The sequence below is a fragment of the Lepisosteus oculatus genome, chromosome 2 (genome assembly GCF_040954835.1).
Source record: "Lepisosteus oculatus isolate fLepOcu1 chromosome 2, fLepOcu1.hap2, whole genome shotgun sequence".
Classification (NCBI taxonomy): domain Eukaryota; kingdom Metazoa; phylum Chordata; class Actinopteri; order Semionotiformes; family Lepisosteidae; genus Lepisosteus; species Lepisosteus oculatus.
The window spans coordinates 23,165,702-23,185,378 of NC_090697.1; the positions used below are offsets into that span (position 1 = coordinate 23,165,702).

At 37.6% G+C, this 19,677-nt stretch overlaps 1 protein-coding gene across 2 annotated transcripts in view; it reads left to right on the top strand.

Moving 5' to 3' along the window:
- kif26ba (kinesin family member 26Ba) overlaps positions 1–19,677 on the top strand; it is a 185,162-nt gene that overhangs the window by 63,775 nt on the left and 101,710 nt on the right. For both annotated transcript variants that reach the window (XM_015351854.2, XM_006626041.3), the window contains exon 3: positions 13,279–13,812. In XM_015351854.2, the coding sequence (XP_015207340.1) occupies positions 13,279–13,812 (534 nt within the window). The remainder of the gene's footprint in view (positions 1–13,278; positions 13,813–19,677) is intronic.

Here is a 19,677-nt window from a genome sequence, read left to right on the forward strand (position 1 = left end):
GTTTAATTCCACACTGAGAAAGAATGTGTCATTTGTATGGACACTCTTTTTTACTTACAGCTTACTTACTCCTTTGTTCTCCTGAGATTTATATCCCTGCTACCTTCCTCTCTTTTCCTCACATCAGCTAAGATGTTGTGTTTCTTTTTCTTTTCACTATAGTATTGTCCTTTACTTGTTCCTCTGCACACTTAGATTTAGAAGATGACATGATGTGTTGTGAAGACATGTCTAGATATATTACAGTCACAATGTTCTCTTACATTTTTGGCCTGGAAGGGCAGAGTATGTGAGAAGTGTGGTTTTCCCCTATCTGTCTTACTCATGCACCTCTTCAGGTTAAAGGAGAACAACCAATTGACAAAGCTGTTTTCCCAGGGAGAAGGTTTCATGAAACAATCCTTGTGTTTCATTTGTGTTTCATGGAGTGTCCAATTTACGATACATCCAGGATTTTAGGCTTTCATTCTTCATTAAGACTTTTCTCAGACAGCCTGGCAACAGTAAAATCTCACTTTGGTCCTAAACAATTCCTTCTTCCCACAGTATGATAATGGGGGAATCGTTTGTTTGGCATTTTCCCCCTGTGTTTTTGATGAACTAATGAATAGCAAGCTCACAGGTGGAGAATAACTGTTTCTCTTTCCTTAAGCAGGATTTAGATCTTGCAAACTACAAAAAAATGAGAATTTTCTTAAATCTAATAGTTCTATTTGTTTGCTTCCTAAGAAAATAAATATCTGTTCTGTCTGGGATTTGCAAAAGAGAAAGGTTTTCACAAACAAGAATGGAAAGAGGGGATTTTGACTCAGACTATAACTGATCCTGTAGTAATCCCAACACTGTGAAGACCTCTCAGTTTGCATGCCACAGTTTAACTGATACAGACAGGCATAGCATGACGACTTCACCATTTATCCCCTTAAATCAAACTGGCAGCTACCTAGTTGTCTGTGTCAGATACCTTTTATCTGAAAAGTGTAAGGGTCTCATTTTTTTTCTTGTCAGAGGTGACCTTATATTACCTGAACTCTTTCTCTTATCCACAGATAATGTTTTCTAAAAGCACAAAACTTGAGGGTTGAGACTCTCGGTTGCATTGTTTCTGCATCATTGTTTTAGGTAGATATATGATCAAATCTAAGCTGTTTCTTTTTGATACTAGTCTAACATTATACCTAATTCACAGTTCTACACATCTGGGTTGCTCTTAAATACGAAATAAAGGAATCAGGAAATTCATTGGATTCATTCGATATATGAATTATGCATTATAGTTATGCATATTCAATGATGAGTCATGAATTTTGAATTATGAACTATTGTTTTTTTTATTCCCGATAATATGAATTGAGAAAATAATTTACATGAAAACTGCCAATATATAGAAGTAAAAATGAATTAATAATGTTGGCTTATCTATAGATTTCACTTTCCCCAATGGAAGAAAAAATGGGGTAAACAAAGAAACAAAGAAAAGGGGTACACACATATTGCACATATTGTTAAAAGTTAAAAGTAATGAATCAGTTGACTATTTCCTTTTCGTTGGGATTAAAGGGTTCTTTAAGATTTCAGGGAGTTAATGTGCTACAGTAGCCACAGTTTGAGATCTGACCTTTGGCCCCTACAGTCTGAACCCAGTAGGCAATCTCACATGGAAGACTGTTAATTGATCGAGCAAAAGCAGCTGCAAAGAGAATTAAGTTTAAAATTTAGTGTTTTTCTAGCCACCTCCTTACTAGTATCCCCTTAGGATGCAACTTTGTAAGGGGAGACTTTTTAAATTGTACTCAGCTATAATACACAAGTAATGTAGAAGTTGAGGTCATCCAGCATTGAAAATGCTTAACGTAAAAAAATCTGGACACTTTAGCCAAAATGTTTCTGTTTTAGTGGGCTGTACAGTACATTATCTAGCATAAGTGACCATTCTGGGCTTTGTGTTAATCAGTCCTTTTTTTATTTAACTTGTTTTTTATTTTTCTGGTGTATTGCTGAAGAGTCACATTATCCAAAGAATGCTATAAGGGTTTATAGTACTGATTTATCTTTTGTACCAGTAATTAATTCTTCTTATTCACTCTGAGTACCAGATTTATCTGAAAATCTTCCAAGGAAAATATTTTTATAGACCACTTTGAAGAGATACGAATCTTTAGTAATGTAGTTGATGATATAAAAGTAATATACTGACTCACAGTCAATTCTCTAAACTGTCTCATTCAGTTTGTCAGTCTGTTAATAAAATTTAAAAGGTACAGATCGATTAAAAGATAAAGCATTAATTTCAAGATACAGAAAAGGAAACTGGATAGCCAAGAAAAAAAAGTTTTTGAACTTGCCCAGATGTTTTTTAAATGTGCTTCTGAAGAAACAGCTGTTGTGTGACATTCACCGGTTTATGCTAATTAATCTTTTAAATTTATGTGTTGTGGGATCCACAAAATCTGTATCAGCCATGTTAAGAGCAGTGCAGATTTGTGTTGTTAGAATCATTGGAGAAACCATCTCTTGAGGATTCCTTGAACAAACCTGTTGATAGAAAACCATCATGTGAATGCATGATAAAAGCTGCCTGTGACTGACAGTAACACGAGGTCCGAATAGCACTTGTGACACGTGAATAGTATTGTATAAACCTTTTAAAAACATAAGCCAATATTAAAGAACAATGCAAGTCGCTGGATTGAGAGTACAGAGGTGTTGCTGCTTTTACAACTACTTTCTTAGAGAAGAACTGGGACAAGAAATTATCTTCTAAAATGATAAGTAAGGATTAAAGGATGCCTGTGCCTGTGTAGCTTGGATGGCATTTTATGACATAAAATAAGTGCGATGGTGCAAAGATATTAAACATGTAGTGTAAACCATTTGTGTATGTCATAACAAATGAAAATGAAGAGACAATGTTCCTCGGGGAAAAAAAAATCCATTTTGTGTTTGTGAATCACGGTTGGGTGGTGGGCCTTTAACAACTCAGTAGTAACAACACCTGGCTTTGCATACTCCAATACAGGTTCTGAACTCTGCTGCAGACACAGTGGAACTTCACTTTGAGCTCTGCTACTTTTGGAGACAGATTCCAAAGGCCTCTCTGATTCTGAGCTGGCTCACTGACTGTTATGCAGCTCTAGGGCTTTGGCTGACTTTCCCTCTGTTTGCACGCATGCAAAACAGAGATATTATCAATACAGATCTTGGAAATTCATACCATAGCTAAATTAAGAGAGATGCTTAAGGTCCTGAAGAAGATGTTCCTGCCAACATATAGATAGCTTGTCTCTGTCACCTAGATACATAGATATAAAACTATTATAGAATGACAATAAATGGTGATTACAATCTGTCGTTTATTTCAGTTAAAATACTCTGAAGAGTGTGTGTACGTGAAAGTGGAAAGGTTTAATGCGCTCTTGAGGTACCAGAGCAGTGTTTTCCTCCACATAAATAAAGATAAAGATTGAGTAATATAAGGCAGCAGTCTTTAATGGGAAAGGCATGGGACATTTAATATGGAGTGTGAGGGTTTTATTACTGTTTTTATGGCCTGGGCCTTATCTGGGGTTGGCTGTGGTTATATTAGAGTACATGGCTAGAAGGAATGTTCAGCCGGGTAGAGGAAATCGCCGTAGAAACTGGAGTGACCCACCTGCTCGTGACACACCTCCTGCTGGAGTGCAGCACAGTGCAACACTCAGCCAGCAGTTCATTAAGTCAGCATGCAAAACACAGACCCAGAACTGAGAAGCGTGACTGCAAGCAGTAACCCCCCTTGACCCATGTCTGTATTGCTGTATGTGAGCTAGTAAATGTTCAATAGCCACTTGGTTTAGAGCTCAATGATTCCTATTCATTGCATTATTTTCAACCTGGATCTGATACACAAAAACAAATCCAATGCCATTATGTTTTGCTTTGCATTCTCACCAAGGTTGGGTAAGTATTGATTCATTTGAGTTTAATTAATTTCTGCTGTTTTGTGTTCCTCATCTGAGGGCAATGTGTTAAAGAAACAGGCAACCACCAGCTGTTTCTAATGTCTTTTTTTTTAACAGGGGTCTGTAATATCTTACTTTTTGGAAACTCTTCTATATACAAAGACTGACCAAAGGGAGTTATTGTACAGATGTTTTCTTTAGCTTTGGGGGTAATTTAATTATTCTTCTCTCGTAAGTTACAGTAATTTTGTTTTAAGAGCTTAATCTGACTGAATGTTCCAGGTCTTTTATTCCATCAGAAATTTCCTGGAGCTATTAATAAAAGATGAAAAGTTTGTAAGTTTGTGCTATTCTGTGCCGAGATCTTGGAAACATTAGAGGCTCAAGAAGGACATTTAGCTAATACTTCTGTAAGCATAGTTATCTCTATACATGTTAATGTGCCAAGATTTTTTCTAAATGGTGTTTTTATGGGCTGTGTCACCTTAGCTTATTCTTTAAGCACTTTGCCATTCCTGTCGTATAACTAAGGATGAAACAGTATATGATATGAGTGAGGTTATGACAGGGGCTATTGATTGTTCATCAGATGGATCTACGGGATCTAGCCTCTTTGCATAAAATACTTTGTGCTCTATCAGGCCTGAAAACAATTCTCTGCCTAAAAAGAAGATGGATGATATTGGGTGAATAACATGGGCCCATTTATTGCTTTATTGCTATTTGCATTTTGCTTAACATGGATGAGTTATGGCTGCCATGCAGCTGGGCTGGTGTGTCAGGCTCCCATCAGCTGTGATCGGTTTCTGGACCGAAATGAGAAAGCATACAGGTTCCAGTGTCAGTCAGTCAGACGGCCTATCCTGGGACCAGTGTTAATTCAGTCAGCAGTTTCTTATTCAGTCATAGTCTTAGTCAAGTTGACTTAAATATATACAGTATCAGATATAGTTGCATTAAGTTTGCACTTACACTAATTTAGAGTAGTTGACTAGAAATAAAATGTATCAAGGTTTTTATTTAATTATTTTTTAGTTTTTGGAATATGAAGGAAATTAAGCTTACTCCTCTTTCTGTTAAATTTAAGACTTTTTTAACTGAATAGCCTTTAAATCCATGTAACTGTGAGGCAAGTACAGTAGCAAGTGTGTAAAACTGGTTAAAAACTTTTAACTTGTAATCTTAAGAACATGTAAAAACCATTAACGAAGCTTCATTCAAAACACTGCCAAAAATCATGAAACAAAAATAGAATTTATTTAGAATAGAAGGATTTATTTCACTCTTCAATGGTATGTGCTGAATTGCAATACTGGGCTGTTTTTTTTGGTCTCCCAAAGTACAGCAGAAAGACCAAAGAAAACAGTCCACTTACCACTCACAGCTGATCCCACAAGTATATACAAACACTTGTACATTTTGTGCGTAAAGAGATTGACGGCAACAATGCTGGAGTGAACCGTGGGTTGTGTTTCTTTATAACTCAGCTGTCCCCTGCTGTTTTGTCCTGCTTTTCTCTAATGAAAGGTACTACAGTAAGTGTGCCAGTGTAAGATCGACCTTGTCTCTGCTAACCTGCTGCCACCTGACCTCAAACCTCTCACACTATCTTATTAAATCACTGCAAGCTCTCTGCTTTATAGCAAACCACTGAGAGGTTCTAATGCCCAAGAACAGCGATTAATGAGATTCTCAACAGTGCCTAGTGCCTAGTAATGTCTTGAAATGGTTAGCAGCAGACATCATGACATCACGCAGTACTTAATTAAAAGCACACTTTTGATTATGGTTTTAAATCAAAGGCTGAGCATTCTCGCTAGTTTATGGCCTGTGTGGTTTTGCCGTAATGGCAGACTGCACAGTGCATGAACAAAAAAGGCTTTTTTACTTATGCCCTGGGTTTTGTATTAAAAGGGTTGGCCTGTTCTCACTCTGCATTCATGCCTGCTGTTAGGTGATAGATCTAAGTTAAGAATTCTCTATTTTCTCGTTGTGGTACCGTGCAATTCTAGTCCTTCCATTCACTTGCGGTCCAGTTTTTATTTGATTCGGTATGGCTTCCTATAATTTTATCATAGCTCTGTATCTTTCACCATGCTTCTCTCTTGCTTTTGCTTTGATACCCCACACTTTCCTTTTCCATGGTTTAACTTTGTGCATGTCTAGAGGGGTGTCTGCAAGAGTTTGCTCTAAGCTTTTTTGCCTCACAGATATATTTTGTTGTCTGAAACGAAGACATGGTAGGAAACATTGGTGCACTCATTGTTTACTTAAACATTGATGAATTTGTTTGGTATGAGTATTATTTTTAATTTGGATTTTTTCTCTTTTGGAATTACCTCATTATATGTACTTAGTAAAGATCGCCAATAAAATTACATAAAAATGTTAAGCACCTGCATTTCTAGTTGTGGTATGATTTCAGCATAGTAAAATCCGTTGATTGTCATCAGTTTAACAAAATGGGCAACTGTCTTTTCAACACAGGAGAAAGTATTTTTAAAGACTGAAAATATTAAATGTTAAAAACTGTAACTTAACACCTTTGTTTATTGATTTTTCTGTGACAGATCCAGCATACTTAGTAACCAGCTGTTAATAGCTGCTGTTTTCAGTGATCTAGACTGTTCAAGTAAGCTGCTAGAAAATAAATTCAAACAAAATAAACAGTAACAGTAATTCAAGTATTGCTAGGTCCATAGCAACGATTACTTATGGGTTATGGCTTGTTTCTGCGATTAAGAGATGCTGCACCTAAATTTCACGGTATTTGTCAAAAATTCCAAAAGCCTGCAGCATATGCCAGACCACCTAATGACTCTTATATGTCTAGTTCCTGAAGAAGTTTGACAGGTTTTCCCGCCTTTGTAAATATAAATATTTGTTTCACAGAAGGCTTTGGTTGAACTAAATCAGGTTCCAGTGTGATTCCATGGCACTGTTAGTTTAACCACAGTGACACTGAAATTGACACTTTCCAGCATCTCAGCAGAGGCAGCTGAATGTAAGAGAAGCAAATCTGTTTTCTTTTCTATATTTTTCAGCAACAAATTCATTTTAAATGAAGAATGATGGGTTGATTGCTGTGGTGATTACAAATATGATTACATATGTGATTACATATGTTGGTTTAGTCAAGGGCAATTAGCTGAGTTTTTCCACTGTCCAAAAGGTCTTTGTTTTTTTATTTTGGTTATGTTCTCTGGGCGCCATCTGTAATCCATCATTTGATTCTTTATCTCTTCAGGTTATGCACAAGATGCACAGATTTGACTTTAGCACTGTGGGTTGTAACCTTGATGATTTGCATGTTAAATGGTTCCTTAGTACTGTATAAAGAATTTACGCTTTTACAGTTTTGGAAGTGACTAACCAATGTGCCTGTGGGTTTTTAATTTGGTGCTTGTTGTAGTTGTTTGGGTATCTTCTTGTTCAGGAGCAAGTAAAGGTTTATTCATGGCTGAAAAGAGATGCATTGAAGAAGGTTCCACAGCCGAAACGTTGTGTTTCTTTTCTTTTTTTTCAGTATGGAATAAACCTTTACTTGTTCGTTTGCAGCCTACACATGCTGACACAGCTACTACTTGTTCTTGTTCATCCTGGAATTTGGTTCACTATCAGAAATATTATTTCCTCAATTCAGGCTCCTTGAGCTAGGATGAAATGTACTTGCTTGTGGGTAAAATTACAAAAATATCTTGCTCTCATTTTGTCAGTCTGTCATTTTCTCTTATCCTGCCCAGTCTGTTCTATTGATCTCTCTGAGTTGTTACCTACTGTGTGGCTTCAAGGAGTTGTAGCAGTATTTTTGTATATTAATTAAAGGGCCTCACTCAGTCTGTGGCATAATGTTACTTTTACAGATTACTGACATGTCGATCCATAATATCAGAGAGCCACCTACTACTGGTAAGTGCCACGGCAATTCAAAGCCTATCCCTGAAGAATAGTGTGCAAGGCATCAAAAGAGAGGATGCCAGTTCATTGTGTTGCATACACACAGGAAAAAAATTAGATGCAAATAGCATACGCAGCATGACTTTGGGACAGAGAGAACATTGGGACTCCACACAAAAGGTGCCCAGGACCCAACACCTATGTGGCAGCAATGCTAAGTGTCCAACATACTGCCCTGTTAGTTAATCGGGTCTGAAATTTCAAAGCAATTCAACAATTAAAGACCTAAATGCATGTCTTGCAGGGGACCCTATATAGAATAGCCTGTTCAGCTGAATCTTCGTCTATTTGGTAGGAAACCAGAAACTCTGGCTAAAAACAAAGTGAACAGCTAACACAAGCAAACTCCACACTGACATGCAGGTTCAGAATGGTATCCTGAACCTGAATAATTGCTGTGCCATCAGACCACCTTATTTGTACTATACATCTTTATAATTATATAAATGATATGAAAGTATTATTAGCCATTTATCCCCCTGGATAAAGAGATGATGTAATGAATAGCTAAACAGAAGCTAAATGCTGTTATTTACTGTAACAGTGGAATAAAAGAAACCTCTTTATTATTGCATGTGATACAATAATAGCAGCAATAACAACAGCAATAATCTACATTTGGGTAACGCAGATCTCTTACAGTCCACCCCCTTCTGGTCTGCCCCCCACTCTTGGGAAAACAGTCCTTCTCTCTATCCACAGGGCTGGCATCGTGTGGGATAGTGCCTGTCTACTCTCTCCGGTTTAATTCTTTGAAACTGACATGAAAGGTGCTGTTCTTCAACAGCAAGATCAATAGCACAGTAGATGCATTTTACATATGCAAGCAGGCGTGAACAGGATTGCAATTGCATGGTTGGCAAATCATGATAACTGTACCAGCAATTTCTAATGTTAATCGTGTATACTGGCTAAAACTCAAAGCAGATGTGCTAAGTATAACATTCAGTGGATGTGTGGAAAGCAAGACCCAGGCAAAAGTGGCTACTTGTAGCACTTAAGCTAAAGCAGGAACAAATCCTTCCAAACTATTGCCAGCTTTTATCCCAGCACAAGAGTAAGTAACTAGCAGTAATCTGTGCTGTGCATGATGACATTGAAATTGTTTTTCCTGTCTTCACTGAAGAATTTCCTGCAGCTGAAGGCGGACAGGTCTCATAGATCAGGAATCATTTTATTATTTTTTCTCTTTAACTTCTGTCATCCACATAAAAGAAAACACACACACTTTCACAGCATGGCAATTTTCTCTATTTGTTTGTGAAGAGTTCTATAAACATATAATACTGGTGCGACTTCGTGACTGATTTTTTAAAATCTGTTTTCATCTTTTTAAGTTGAAAAGACTACAAGAGCAGACAAGTAAAAAGGAACACCGTCAACCAGAGTTTTCCCAGACCAACATCATCAGTTGATTTCTTTGCAGTCTAATTAAAAGATGGAAAAAGGAGCACTGCGTTTGTATTCTTCCCAATCACTTGTCCAGAGATATCGGATATAGTAGCTCACACTGCTTGCCTCTTTTGGGATTTCAGATATGTCATGGTTTAAATTAATTTAAACATAACAAAAAAAATCTAAACGTTTGACATCATTAAGCTCTATTTGACAAAATGTGGCAATTGCCCAGTTACCTTGTAGATCTGAGTATCTTTAATGCGGCACAACTGCATAATATAATACCACCCTTCCTGCACTGTTTTACTTGTTATGACATTTTATGTCAAGCTATGGGTAGGTATTTCCAACTCTTGTCCTCATTTTGGCTCTCTTGTTCTTCTGAATATCACCTTACAAAACATACCCTGGATATCGGTTCATACACTCCAGTGCTTTGTAATTTGCCTCCCTCACAGGCCATGATGATGCATTCAGACAGCAGGTTCTATCCCAAATTCCCAGTCCTGCGATCATCAAAGAGCACATTTATATGCATGGTACTGTAACAGGATAATATGATTTCAAGAAGAGAATGGTTGTGCAGGTCACAGTTCATGGTTAGTCAATCAGTCTGAAAAGCCGAAAATGGCTGTGTTAGAAAGAAAGCTGAGATTTACAATGACAGCAGGAATGTGTGGTTTTAATTAGAGTAGGCCCCCTTTGCCTTGGAAAAATCCTTAATTACCTGGATTTATGCCCTGCACCGTTACCCCCTTTGCAGGAAAAGCTCATCACGCAAGGAAAGCTCAGGATGCTGGCATTTGGCCCTCTTTGTCTAATTACATACCAACTGGGCACTTTGGTGCCACTCAACATTAATTCTCCAGCAATAAATGAAACACAATGCAAAGTTCCCACCACACAGCCTTCAACGCTGTAATCTAAAACTACTGAGGCAGTCCACATTTTGTATCATGCAGTGCCTCTCTGAGGTCCTGTGTCCAATTAGCACAAATGAAATATTTGTAGTACATTTTCATTCTCTTACTATGTTCTGTTTTGACTAATTTTGTTGGCATTTTATAATTTCCTAACTCACGTTTAGCTGCTTTTTACCGCAAGGACTACTTAAAGGTAAATTAATTGCTTTTGGACTTTTTTGTAAAATCAAACAGAATTCTATGAAGAGAGAATTCACCCAAAATTAGGATTTTTCAGAGTTCTGATCAGAGTCTGTTTTGGTCTTAGTGACAAGAGATGAGTGCCATTCAAACCATATTGTCATTCTTTCACTATGGATCTGTTTTCACCTGGTGTTCTGAGCAGATCACGGTTTTATCTTAAGGCTTTGATGTTTTTTAAATACATCACTGTTACAAGCCTTACACCCAAGCAGGCTTCAAACCTGTTCTTTCATTAGTTTCTTTGTGCCATTTGCATTTCCCCCTTGGTGGGTTTCCATCTTGGTAAATAGGTTTTTCTTTCAAAAGTCATAGTTAGCTGTTTCGTGAAGCATGAGGCAGATTTGAGAATTTAAGGAAGATTGGCAATACTACACACCAAATATTTTTATTGCCCTTTAAAAATAAATGACACCAAACAAGGAAAGTAACCTAATTAATTCTGTTTATTACTGTTGTTTGTACTCCACTATAAACTAATTTTGTTAAATGAAATGGAGTGAAAAGGTTGTTTACTTTTAAATGTTGGCTTTAGTACTTGATATACTGAATGCTTTTGGGGGGGGAGTATTTTTGTTGAAACTGTTGTAAAGTATTTTAAATCTTGAATTCCTTTCAATGGCTTATTCTGGTGTTTTAGCAGGATAAGTTGAAAGGAGTCTTGCACTTCAGCTCAAAACATTCTCAAATAGTTATCAGCACAAATGTGTGGTTAGTTGTTGTTTTCTAATTAGTATGTCTTAAGATCAATTTAATGTAAAGTATTTGTAAAGTGAAAGCACTAACCATCTTATCTTTATGCAAACTAAATATATTTTTCTTTCCTTTTTTAGATTTTTATTTATAATGAAGGAATATTTTTGGGCATGCAGTTCTGTTTTACCTTGAGAGCTGAACACCCTCTGCTATATTTCTTATGTTTTTTGTTGTTTTCCCTAGACATCAGTCACTAAAATATTTTTTGGGGCATAAGCATATAGTTATCCTCTAGTTGGATTTTAATTATGTGTTCTCTCTCTCTCTCTGAAACACTTGTACAAAACATATGAATATAGCCCTGTTGAGAACCAGAGTGCTTTTCCGAGGAAGCTCCGGGAATTCCAGATTGCTTGATGTGCACTTTTTGGATGACAAAAAGAAACATAACATCTATGTTTCTGGCTGCTGTTCATGCAAATAACCAGGAGCACTGTGATTTCTGAGGGGTTGTCTGGGTTTCTGGGCTTTGGAGTTCTGCAGAATAGTTGTTATTTGAAACTCATGTAGGTCCAGGTAGGAAGCACAGGGCACATGCACACGCGAACAGGGTGATTTAACTCCCACAATTCACAGATGAGCTGTTTAGAGGAAAAAAGGCCTCCTCAAGCTGCCAAGCGGACAACATTCAGGTTCAACAGAGGTGACCCTGGCTGGAGTTGAACTGGGCTGTAATGCTGCAATTCCAAAAGCCTAACTGCTAACCACTGAGACACTCAACTGGTATTTTCAATCTTTATTTTTCATTTTATTCATTGTATCTATACAACTTGATACCTGATAATTCTTCTGTTTCAGCATGAGATGCTTAAAAAGGAAAAAAGTGGAGTAAAATGTTAAGGATACTGCGTACAAGTAGTACAGAAGCAATTCAGATTCCTTTGTTGAGCGTGTGGGTTGTCAAATGCATTGGCGTTTTTAGATATTCCATACAGTATGTCTAATTTCTTTCTTTATGAGCTTTTCACTGTGCAAAATATTGACAGAGCTATAGTGTGGGCATTAAGGTTGGTCAGATTTGACAATTGCTTTGCCGTAAACATCTAATCAGTTGCCATTGCAAAGACCAAGAAACTAGCAGCTCTAAATTAACAGACCTTCTCGTGCAGAGGAGTCTCTCCTGACTTGACCAGGGGCTAATTGTTTCTACAGAAGGCAGGCAAATTAAAGGACTGACATTTCATTATTTTTCTCCAAAAAACTTTAAAATTAGTTGAATCCCTGAAGATGCTGGTTAGTCAAAGCCAGAGTGAAAACTGCAGGGATTTATAAATCATTTAAGGCCGTTGTGTCTTTCATGTTTTTTTAGACAGAGAAAGCTGAATGCATGAATGCTTTATCAAGATGGATTACAATTAACAGCTGTATATTTTTCCCTCCTCCTCTCTCCACATGATGTCCTTTACCAGGTTGTAAAGAAAAGCTAATTTTTGTTAACTTGGAACAATATTTTCTGAAGTTTATTATCATGGATGAGTACCAGGTCTTTAATTTAATGATTTAAGTTGCATCATTTTCTACAAATTAAGTCCCTCCAGGGTGCTAGTTATTCAAGCTAGCATCAAAGTAAAAAAGGCTTGACTAAAAACACTTTCCTTGTACTTTGTTCATATATTGTTTTTTGATTTTGAGTGTTATATGGATGATTCAGATAATTTAAAAATAGAAAGTACTTTGTTTGTTAGGTTACCAGTACTGGTCTTTTATCGGGTCTTCTTTTGAGGTTTTGTCTTTACTGTTAGTGTACAGTACATCATTTTAAAAAAGTCCAGAAAAGATAGTTTGTTTTTATGCGTTAAATGTCCACAGTTTATTAGTTAGAATCAGAAAATGGTATATCGATATATGGAAGAAGATAAAAGCTAGAACCTCGGAAAAGGTGTTATTTTAAGAATCAGCTTTAAAGAATAAGCTTGGAGGTCCCACAACGAGACCACAAAATGCACATTTGTGGAAATATTTAGTATTTCCTTCATGGAAGAAGTCCTCAAACAGCACTGGAGTTATGTGCACGGACTGAAACCACCACTTTAATAGTCCCCATTCTTCCCTCTCCCTCGCAGGACCCGTCGTTCTCGGCTCTCATCCACGACAAGCTCCAAGTCCCCAACACCACCCGGAAGGCATGGAATGAGAAGGACAACCGCTGCGACATTTGCGCCACCCACCTGAACCAGCTGAAGCAAGAGGCCATCCAGATGGTGCTGACTCTCGAACAGGCGGCCTCCCTCGAGCAGAGCGACGTGTCCCCGGGCTCCCCTCCTCTCTCCAGCATCCCTTCTCTGGTGGGCTCGCGCAACATCAGTGGCCTGCAGGGGCCCCGTGACTGGTCCTACCTCCCGGCGGCCTACAGCACTCCAGGCTACACCGGCTTCCTACCTGGCAAGCACTCCAGCAAGCCCAACAGCCTGGGCATCGGCACTGGGCTGGAGAAGAAGAACGGCTCTCCGGGGCACGCTGGAAAACCTGGGGCGCAGATGCCCACAAGCCCCAGCAATGGCAATATTCTGAGCTCCGTGGCCATCCAGGCGCACCAGTACCTGGAAGGCACCTGGTCCCTGTCGAGAGCCAATGGAGTAACCCTCTACCCCTACCAAGTGAGTCTGCCATTGACTGCTTTATTAAGATTTGAGGTCTGGTCTGCTTTCTTCTGTCGAATCGACCTGTGCCTTTCTGCTTTTAAAAATTAAATCAGTTTAAGCTTGTCCCACACTTTTAAGTTCTAAAAATGGTGCACTGTATAGTTTAACCTAGAAGCCAAGGGCTTCTCTGCTCTTGGCTTCTGGTGATGATGAGCATAGTTAAAGAGGGAGATTGACGGAAAGCACATTTATTTTTTATTTCAAGACCTGAAATAAATATGAGCCTTTAAAATGCCAACTGACGGTATAACTCAAGTCAATTGAAAATAAATAGACCTAGTCTTTCCAGACACAGTAGCATTCATCATGCAGCATGGATGAAAATTTTCTGCATGTTCCGAGAGTGTATTAGTGACGAATTGGATAGAAAACTGTCTCCTGTTTCTTATAGTAGACGCCGAAGGCCTGTGCAAATCCCCTTACTTTCTTAACAGGCCAAGGCCAGTTTTGTCCATTCAATAACTGGGAGGAGTTGATTTGCTCCATTAACTTTCTACTAGTCTGTTTGCTAAAGCCAGAAGCAATCTGCAATTGAAGCCACTGTTTGTTTTTTTCTTTCTGACATCGGCATCTTGGAAGATAACACATAAGATTGATATCCTTGAATTTTGAGTGCAAGGATGTTGGAATGGGTAAAACGTGACTGTTTTACTTGTGATATCAAGTAAATAAAAAAGAGGTTCATTTAATTAAGGGTATTTATAAAATTATGAATAAAAACATTTTGGAAGTGAATAAAAAGTATTCCATCCATCCATCTTCAGGGGAGCTGGTGCCTATTCTGGCAGGCAACAGGTGGAAAGCAGATATACCCTGGAAGGGATGCCAGTCCATTGAAGGGCACACACAGATGCAAACATATACCCTCATGCCAGGGCCAAAATTTCCAGAATCCGATTAACCAGAGTCTGCCTTTGGACTGTGGAAGGAAACTGGAGCACCCAGAATAAACCTAGGTTTGTACAGGAGAATGTACAAACTCTGTACCCCAGGAATTGAACCCAGGGTCCCAGTGGTGCAAACCAGAAATGCTAGCCACTGTGCACCGTGTCTTCCTGAATAAAAAGTATTTTGTATATATAATTGTTTGCTTTTTATTTCTGTATGCAACACATATTTAAATAGCTAACTGTGTAAATGTCGATCCTTTACCAAATATAGCTGAAATAATTTATAAATTCACCACAGCATTGCACCCCTTTATCGAATCTTCCTGTTCTGCAAGATGAAAAATGAATTTATATCGATATAGTTTTTTTTTCTTATAACTGACAGAAGCCCCTTTAGGTGTCTTCCTTTTTGTCTAACCACCCAGGAGCCTGCATTGCCTGGACTTGGAGAAGTCTTGGTTAATTAAACATGTTTAAATCTTGAGTCTTGCACTCACTTTCCAAAGCAACAGAAAGAAACAAAGGTATGACATACAAACTGACATGTCTTTCAAGAAGTCTTCTGTCTCTGTTTTTCAATTTAATTTTACACACGCACGCATAGTTTTACTGGGTTATTTAGACAATTAATGAACCCTCTGAGGAGAAGCAGTTCCCGCTTGTGATTATGTTTGTACTTTGTCTGAAGCAAGGTCATTTTGCTCCTTTCCTGTTTCAGATTAAACCAAAAAGGTGGGTGAAAATGAAAACTACCTCAAGCAATGTGAGGGTACAATGAACTCTTCTAAAAGCAATTTTAGTTAGAGTGGAGCGGTGAATTTATTTTTATAACAGGATCTTGCAGTATCTGTGGAGAAAAATCAATCTGTGAAGTTCCCTCAATGATGAATTCCTTCTGAAGACTTATAAAGCTTTTTCATACGAGTGAGGTTGATAGCAGGGGATGATGGAAAGACTGTAGCGCCAACCCAAGCTGGAGGCACTTGCCCAAAGACATGTTGTTGACTGCCGATTTGTTAAAATAATGCACCAATAGGGTTCACTGTCGTCATTCTAATTTTCTAACTGGAAACTAGGTGGGAGTACATTTAGGAACTAAAACAAGAGGCCCTTTTTTGACACAACGTGTAAGCATGGAACAAGCCACCCAGTCATGTTGTTGAAGCTGATACACTGGCTTCCTTCAGGAAATAACTGTGGATATGATCCTTGGATCAATAAGCTATTAATTACTAAAAAGCCTATTTGGGCTGAGTAGCCTGATCTCATTTGTCACCTTTCTTATGTGGCTTACACCCCTCAGCTTCATGTAAATAAAATAAAGCTACATGCTAAGTTACATTAAAAGTTTACTAGAGCTGTCAGAACATCTATGCCATACTTGCCCTCTTTGCACAAGTGTTACCTTTAAATAAGTGTTTTTATGTGAAACCAGTTTTGAGGAGGAAAGGAAGTCTTTTAATGTCATTAATTTTGAATCATCAATGCTTTTTAAACCTCGGCTTAATAGCACTTGATAATATTGGCTCCCGTGACACCACTTATCTGGAGAAGCCCGAAAAATAAAAGAATTGGATAATGAGAAGCAGGATGTCTGTATGTAGGAAACCAAATCAGATGATGACCGTTACGAAGTTTGAACAAAACTCAAAAAATCTCCAATTCAGTTTGACAGAGGCCTTTACCTTGCCTGCCATCCAGGACTGCAACTAATAAAGCTGGGATGTCTAGATTAAATGTGCACTCAGTTAGAAAATAATCTCTAATCTCTTACATTACTGAAAATAAACTTATTGGGGTTGATAACAGTAAAAGCAAATTTTGATAGATATAGATGTTTTAGCCTTTGGGCACTACAAATTAGCAAGTAGCAGTCTAATTGTTTTATCTGATTGAGCAAAGAAAATCAGTTTAGAGTCATTTAGGTTTGGAGGGTTTTTTATCTTATTGCTGCAGTTTTACTTTGTGATAACGAATACAATCAGCTCTTTAGAGACTTTTAAAAAAAAGCATATATTTGCTGTTGGCTCTTAATCCACCCACACAAGAAAGCAGGTTACAGAACTTTAAAGCTTCAGAATAAGTGATGATTGAAAAAGATCTATGTCACTCTTCAAAATCAGGGAAAAGCATTTCACTGGGACATATATATATTTTTTTCCAGTATCCCTTGTGTTGTTTTACAAGTCTCTGATTGACTGAAAATATTTCATGTTAAGACTGTTGGCTAAGAGTTAGCCAAGAGTTTGGCCAAAGGTTTTAGCCATGCTAAGAGTTTGACATAGAAACAAATATGCACACATCTCCTTTTACAGCTAGGGAATGTAAGATGAAAGATGCTATCTATGTGTTTATTATGTGTTGTTTTCTTGAAGATAAATGTAAATCTCCAAGCACTGCTCGAAATTGTCTACCAGTTCTATATTTGGACTTGACACCTTTTGCAAGAAACTAGCAGTAAGGCATCTTGTTGGTTTTTGCACCGTAGACCACATACCAGTTTGTGTTTTGTTTTCAGATCAGTCAGGAAACTGGCGTCCAAGTTTGTTTTTAACCATGTGATTCACTGATTTTGAACTCTGTCCATTGCTTTACAAAAACAGAACTAAAAGCAAAAGTTCTTCACCTCCAGGTGTAATTGCAGTTATCTGAACATAAGCAATAAATCTCAGTGATGAAGAACACTGCCCTCTGGTGTTGTCAGCATACACACTGGGAAGGTTTCCATATATTACAAAGAAAACGTTTTTCTCTATCGGCACAGAGCATAAACTGCAAGTGTTCTCTGACACAGTACACCTTATGTTTAAACTGGGGCTTTTAAGCGGTGGACCTAGCTTAATTTAGTTAAGTTTGGTTTTGGTACTACTAGTACTACTGTACTGTCTTTTCCTTTTTTAAACACTTATCTGCATCTTCCTGCAATTGAGTTCTTGATTTTTGAATGATGGGCAGGGCAGCAAACAGGGTGACAACTGCATTGCAGTTTTATCAGTTTCAGTCTTTTAGAGCAATCTCTTAAATACCCCAAACACTAAGATCTGTATTTTCTAGGTTTAGTTACCTCATATTAGTTACTTTGTGTAGGCATGTGTGGAGTTGGAATAATATTAACATTTAGTGCTTCATTGGTGCCATAAATATTAATACCTGCAGCTTTTGCAACCTAAAATGAAACCTCATTCCAAGAATTGGAAATGTATTTGCCTCCTTGAAGTAGAAGCTACGGTATGTAGCTGGGATTCAGAATAACAGTGAATATGTCATTACTGTGATCAGCTAGACATATCTAAGAATAGATTTGTTGAAGTGGACAGTGACATGCTGTTTTTTTGCTATGGTGTGGATTTTAAAGAAAGTAAGCCTTTTTAATAAATATAATTTTTTAAAGTACAGTACATGGAAACGCATGTCTTTTAACAAGTGTGAGGCATGAAAGTAAATCATTATGCTCTAATGGGTGTGCTTATTTACTATGGGAGTAACCTTCATGTACTGTTTTGCCTCTAAGGCGAAGTGATAGAAACTGATCTTTGTTTAATGCATTTGAGTAAAGAACTGACCATGAAGGTGTCCTCACTTAGATAAAGAGATAAATTAAGGTACTCAATACAGAAGCAAAACCACAATAAAGGCCCATCCTAAACTGCCTAATAAAACTCCCTTCAGTATCTCTGCTCACCAAGTGAGTACCCTATATACCAGTGCCATTTCTGGGGTGTGACAATTCTTTTTTAATATGGCTTTTGTTTAAACTCAGATTTTGTTTATAATGCATAACATGTGAAAGTCACATTTGTGCCACTTTAAATGCAGTGGTTTAGATGCAGCGTTCATACCACATGAAAAAGAGAATGAAGAAACAACTAGTACATACAGGAAAGGGACGTTGACTGGTCCATCAGGCAGAATAGCTGCATATTTCCATGTCTTAGAGTAACTGGACACTAACTGGACTTGGTCTTGAAATAAACCCAGTGCATGAACTGGAAATTTGTACTAATGGAAATGGAAAAATGGGTACAGTATATCAAGTGTCCGGTGGCTTAGAGTATTTTGCCATTGTTGGTGCACATTGTTGGACTCAGGTCTGGGAGAGGCCTGAATGAAGGTGATGTCTGTGCCCTGATACAAACAGAATCAGGGTCTTTCTGACAGGTAATTCCTCGGGATGCCATCAGATGACTGATTAGAAACGGTGTGCTGGGAATGTATTAATGCAATGGACCGACATACTGTACAAGGCACGGTTATATAGTTTGGGATTAGAATTTGTAGACCTTTCACAGTATCTAAAATACTCTTACGAATTACAATTATATCTATATTCCTGCTTATGTTCAGGATATGATTCTCAATGAAGACCTTAAAGTATGTAACTGGGTAGCTCTGGTATTCATGCCATAAACAAAAATATATTCTAATAATTCTAATAATGGAACAACTGAAATATAATGACAGTCATAAACAGTTTATTTTTAAAACTCATTCTCGTGAGTCTGGAGTGTATTCTGTTCAAAGCAGCACAGAATGAAACATGCACAGAACTTAATAATGCTACAGTTTTTATATACAGTAGCATCTTTGAAAGCAATGTCAAAGTAATTTGCATACAAACATCTTAGAATCCTTACAGAAATTAAGACTGAAGAAAATGTCTAAGATTTTGATAAAAATTGTGAAAAAATCTTCCTAACATTAAGTTTTAAATTAGATTAAAAGCTCACAATGTTGCTGAATCTTTGATTTCTTTCAAAATCAGGTTCCACAGATTTGGGGCAACAGAGCACTGTTACCAACAGGGTGCAGATCACAGCCTAGACACAAAGAAAACCAGAATCAGACACACAAAGATCATGTAAGAAAAGTAAAGAAATGACATATAGGCTAGATCCTGTAGTACCAATCTGTGTCGATAACATACTGTGGG